Source organism: Pongo pygmaeus, chromosome 4 (assembly GCF_028885625.2).
Source record: "Pongo pygmaeus isolate AG05252 chromosome 4, NHGRI_mPonPyg2-v2.0_pri, whole genome shotgun sequence".
NCBI lineage: Eukaryota > Metazoa > Chordata > Mammalia > Primates > Hominidae > Pongo > Pongo pygmaeus.
In genome coordinates, this window is record NC_072377.2 from 100,835,262 (window position 1) to 100,841,261 (window position 6,000).

Here is a 6,000-nt window from a genome sequence, read left to right on the forward strand (position 1 = left end):
GCTCCATCAGCTCCTTTAAGCACTTCTCTGTATTGGTTATTCTAGTTATACATTCGTCTAAATTTTTTTCAAAGTTTTCAACTTCTTTGCCTTTGGTTTGAATATCCTCCCGTAGCTCGGAGTAATTTGATCATCTGAAGCCTTCTTCTCTTAGCTCGTCAAAGTCATTCTCCATCCAGCTTTGATCCGTTGCTGGTGAGGAACTGCGTTCCTTTGGAGGAGGAGAGGTGCTTTGCTTTTTAGAGTTTCCAGTTTTTCTGCTCTGTTTTTTCCCCATCTTTGTGGTTTTATCTACTTTTGGTCTTTGATGATGGTGATGTACAGATGGGTTTTTGGTGTGGATGTCCTTTCTGTTTGTTAGTTTTCCTTCTAACAGACAGGACCCTCAGCTGCAGGTCTGTTGGAGTACCCGGCCGGCCGTGTGAGGTGTCAGTCTGCCCCTGCTGGGGGCTGCCTCCCAGTTAGGCTGCTCGGGGGTCAGGGGTCAGGGACCCACTTGAGGAGGCAGTCTGCCCGTTCTCAGATCTCCAGCTGCGTGCTGGGAGAACCACTGCTCTCTTCAAATCTGTCAGACAGGGACATTTAAGTCTGCAGAGGTTACTGCTGTCTTTTTGTTTGTCTGTGCCCTGCCCCCAGAGGTGGAGCCTACAGAGGCAGGCAGGCCTACTTGAGCTGTGGTGGGCTCCACCCCGTTTGAGCTTCCCAGCTGCTTTGTTTACCTAAGCAAGCCTGGGCAATGGCGGGCGCCCCTCCCCCAGCCTCGCTGCTGACTTGCAGTTTGATCTCAGACTGCTGTGCTAGCAATCAGCGAGACTCCGTGGGCGTAGGACCCTCTGAGCCAGGTGCGGGATACAATCTCCTGGTGCGCCGTTTTTTAAGCCCGTCAGAAAAGCACAGTATTCGGGTGGGAGTGACCCGATTTTCCAGGTGCCGTCTGTCACCCCTTTCTTTGACTAGGAAAGGGAACTCCCTGACCCCTTGCACTTCCCGAGTGAGGCAATGCCTCGCCCTTCTTCGGTTCGCGCACGGTGCGCGCACCCACTGACCTGCGCCCACTGTCTGGCACTCCCTAGTGAGATGAACCCAGTACCTCAGATGGAAATGCAGAAATCACCCGTCTTCTGCGTCGCTCACGCTGGGAGCTGTAGACATGAGCTTTTCCTATTCGGCCATCATCCTTCTTTTGCTTCTTATTACATTCAAATTTTATATTGTTATAAATTTATAAACATAAATGATATATAGTATAAAAAGTTAAATATATTATTTATCTCATGCTTTTAATTTTTTACCATACCTTAACATATGCATATAATTTTTTTTAATTAATTTATTTTTTTTGAGAGGGAGTTTCACTCTCGTTGCCCAGGCTGGAGTGCAATGGTGCCATGTTGACTCACTGCAATCTCCACCTCCCGGGTTCAAGCGACTCTCCTGCCTCAGCCTCCCGAGTAGCTGGGATTACAGGCATGCACCACCACATCCAGCTAATTTTTTTGTATTTTAGTAGAGATAGGGTTTCTCCATGTTGGTCAGGCAGGTCTCGAACTCCTGACCTCAGGTGATCTGCCCACCTTGGCCTCCCAAAGTGCTGGGATTACAGGTGTGAGCCACCGTGCCCAGCCCATATAATTTATAAATAAAAATATGTATATTGGGAAGTTCCTGCTCAAAAAATCTTTACTGACAGGAGTATGTAGTAAAAAAAAAAAAGTAGCAAACACTGCTTTAAACAGAAACATAAAATTAAACATAAACATTGCTGAATAACTAACCATATTTCCCAAAGAAGCTGTATCTACATTTTCATTTTATAGTAAAATTTGATAAGTTTCACAGCTTTAGAATTGTACTGGATGAATGTTATTATGGTAATTAACAGTATCTATTGTAATACACAAGCTTATCACATAGTTATTAATATACATTAAAAATATAATACAGGATCTAATAAACATAAGGTCAGTATTTCTATGACTTTCTATGGTGTTTCTTTTTATTTTCAGATTTGACTTGGGCTCATTTGACATAAGGATGATCATCTCTGGCACAACAGCTCACTTTTCTTCCAAGGATAAGTTGCAAGAGGTTTGTGACTTTCTGCTGTTAACAATTTCAAAATAAATGTTCAAATTGTAGAATTGAAAGTAAACTTAGATATAATCTGATTTGAAGTTCTCATTTTATTTTTTAAAAAAGTTGTTTGTCCAATGCCATATAGCAAGTAAATGGAAGGGACAAGATTAAAACCTGACACTTGGCCAGGCACAGTGGCTCACACCTGTAATCCCAGCACTTTGGGAGGCCAAGGCAGGCAGATCATGGGGTCAGGAGTTCGAGACCAGCCTGGCCAATATGGTGAAACCCTGTCTCTACTAAAAATACAAAAATTAGCAGAATGTTGTGGCGCGCACCTGTAGTCCCAGCTACTTGGGAGGCTGAGGCAGAAAAATCACTTGGACCCAGGAGGCAGAGGTTGCAGTGAGCTGAGATCATACCACTGCACTCCAGCCTGGGTGACAGAGCGAGACTCCATCCCAAAAAAAACCAACAACAGCAAAAAAAAAAAAAAACCCTGACTCTTAAAATACTTAAAATACTTGTATTCATAGCATTCAAAATGAAAATAGACTTGAGAGGTGAGCCCTTTTGTATTATTTCTTTCATACTGTATAATAATGCAAGAGTGATTATATTAAAGTTTGGAAGCGTACTTAATGATCTTTTTAACAAAACTATTGTTGGTAATTCTAGTTATCTTTTTTTTTTTTTGAGGCGGAGTCTTGCTCTGTTGCCCAGGCTGGAGGGCAGTGGCTTGCCATCTTGGCTCACTGCAAGCTCCACCTCCCGGGTTCACGCCATTCTCCTGCCTCAGCCTCCTGAGTACCTGGGACTACAGGAGCCTGCCACCATGCCCAGCTAATTTTTTTGTATTTTTTTTAGTAGAGACGGGGTTTCACTGTGTTAACCAGGATGGTCTCGATCTCCTGACCTCGTGATCCACCCACTTCGGCCTCCTGAAGTGCTGGGATTACAGGCGTGAGCCACCAGCCTATCTTTTTCTTTTCTTTTTTTTTTTTTAAGCATTATAGTCTTTGCATCTTCTTTTCACAATAAATCTTGAATTTATTTACCCTTTAGGCAAATTCAGAATTCCTGAACTTAAATCCCAGCTCACCATTTACTGTATGACTTGGGTAAATCATTTAACTTCTTTAGCCACATTGTGTTCACTTGTAAGATGAGGATTTATAATTTTTGTCCTACTTTACCTATTGTTTGAAAATAAAGTGAACAATTATGCAGAAAAGTAGAAAATAACCTTTTAGAGGTTGGCAGAGAAATGCCTATACCTGTGTGTATATAATTTGCAAGCTCTTTTGAAAATTTTTGGAAGACGAAATGGTTTTATTGTTTCTTTATTTTTGAAACTACCTTGCTCTGTCAGCCAGGCTGGAGTGCAGTGGCACCATCTTGGCTCACTGTAACCTCCACCTGCTGGGTTCAAGCAATCCTCCCGCCTCAGCCTCCCAAGTAGCTGGGACTACAGGCATGCACCATCATGTCCGACTAATTTTTGTTGTTGTTGTCGTTATTTTTTGTAGAGTCAGGGGTTCTGGCACGTTGCCTAGGCTCATATTCAACTCCTGAGCTCAACTGATCTGCCCACCTTGGCCTTCCAAAGTGCTGGAATTACAGGTGTGAACCACCACATGCGGCCAAGACAAAGTGTTTTATGAACTGTCAGTAATTTTTTTCTTCAATATTTTACAGGTGAAACTATTTTTTGAATCTCTTGAGGCTCAAGGATCACACCTGGATATTTTTCAAATTGTTCTGGAAACGATAACCAAAAATATAAAATGGCTGGAGAAGAATCTTCTGACTCTGAGGACTTGGCTACTGGTTAATACTTAAATGGTCAATAGAAAAAGTAGGCCGGGCGTGGTGGCTCATGCCTGTAATCCCAGCACTTTGGGAGGCTGAGAAGGGCGGATCACAAGGTCAGGAGATTGTGACCATCCTGGCTAACATGGTGAGACCCCGTCTCCACTAAAAATACAAAAAATTAGCCAGGCGTGGTGGCAAGCGCCTGTAGTCCCAGCTACTCGGCAGGCTGCAGCAGGAAAATGGCATAAACCCGGGAGGTGGAGCTTGCAGTAAGCCGAGATTGCGCCACTGCATTCCAGCCTGGGTGACTGAGTGAGACTCTGTCTCAAAAAAAAAAAAAAGAAAAAAGAAAAGAAAAGGTACATCAGACATGACTGCCTGCATGAAGTCAAACCAGTGAAGCTCAAGTGAAGAGCTGTGGATATTTTGTCTAACCAACAAGAGGTCTCAAGAAATCAGGCCGTGCAGCTGCCTGCTCTCAGCTATCATATCCAGCCAAAAGATGCATGATGATGGAGTGGTGGGGGAAGGCCAGTTCAGTATCCTATTTAAAAGTAAACTTCCTGAATAATGGATATATGTGGAGATACAGACATAGATATATAGACATAGCTGTAATTATTTAGCCTCAAGTGACTTTCTCCATTGCTTCACGCTATGCCACTATTTTGCTTCTTAAATGTTTTTTAACCTTGCTTAGTATTCTGTAGTTTGCCCAACCAGTTTTACGTCCAAGGAAAATTAGCCAATGCATAAAAGATACAAACTATGAAAGGCAAGGATCAGGAAACCAGAGACTTTGTCACCAAATCTCAGATTATTAGAAACTAGGTGTCAGGGTTTATCAAGAAGGCCAGAAAGGCCTTTTGGGTTAAGCCTTACATTCATGAAGAACTTCGAGGGTAGATTTTTGAGACCGTTCCAAATGAATGGTCTCTGGTCAAATGAATGAATGGTCAAATGAATAAATCTGCCCTCACAGAGATACAAGAGGGAAAGGAATATAATTCATACCATTTGGTTTGAGCCTTATATTCATGAAGAACCTCAAGGGTAGATTTTTGAGATCATTCCAGAAGTTGAATCTACCCTCACAGAGATACAAGAGAGAAAGGAATATAATTCATACACTATTGCATTTTTAATAAATCTTTTGAAATTTGCAGAATTAGATTGCATGGTATATTTTGGGTTAAATCATAATTGAATGTAAATATTTAGATGCAGCACCATATTTTATAACCCAGCTTTAGCATTTCTTTATATTTTAAGGAAACCCCCCACCTCCTTCTTTTAAGGGCACTTCTTGCTCTCTGAAATGCCCTGCTAAATGCTTCTCTTAATTATTTGAATAAGGTAGTTTGGAATAAAGAAAGAAAAGATCACTCTACATACAGATAGTAAACTTAATTTGTGATCCTATATGTGAGACAGTATAAAAATACAGATAAGTTTTAGAAAGACTCAAAACAATATGTAAATGACTGATGTTTGCATTATTAAGGAAAACTGGGGATGTTGGGTCAAGAGGGGAAAGTGTTAGTCAATCCACTTTGGAGCAATATCATGAAGGTCAATTATAATTCCATATACCTTTCTTTGATGCCACAGTCAGAGATAGAATACAGTTTGGGTGGCCATGGATGTGCCCCAATACAGTACACATTTTTTTGTTAAATTTGTTTTCAGATCATTTCATGGAATCTTAGAAGTATCTTTGACTCTAACTTTGACTTGGTGGTGGACCTACCTTGGTTTTTATAACACCTAAGAGATATCCTTTAGAATTACATGTATTTTAGCATAAGGAAATTGAAAAAGTAAAACATACTGGTTTTTTTCAACAAGACCATATGTAAATTAATAGTGAAATGTGTATGAGTTTCAGTAGAACTGTACCATCAACAATGTTTCCATAAATATGCAGAGTTCTTTCTTTTGTATTGTTATTTACAATATTGTTATATTGAATGCATTTGAGATTTCTAGGATTCTAAAGAATTGAATACAGAAAGTAGCAATTTTATTATTTGATGATAATATGAGAATTACTGTGCCAATACTGTTTGATAAATAAATAGATTTTAAAAAATAAATGTATTGTACTTA

General features: G+C 40.6%; 1 protein-coding gene across 1 annotated transcript in view; it reads left to right on the forward strand.

Annotated features, from left to right (window-relative positions):
- The window catches only part of ERAP2 (endoplasmic reticulum aminopeptidase 2), a 54,289-nt gene extending 48,289 nt beyond the window's left edge, over positions 1-6,000 (forward strand). The window contains exons 18-19 of the mRNA XM_054487772.2: positions 2,007-2,088; positions 3,775-6,000. Of these exons, the coding sequence (XP_054343747.1) occupies positions 2,007-2,088; positions 3,775-3,918 (226 nt within the window). The 3' untranslated portion in view covers positions 3,919-6,000. The remainder of the gene's footprint in view (positions 1-2,006; positions 2,089-3,774) is intronic.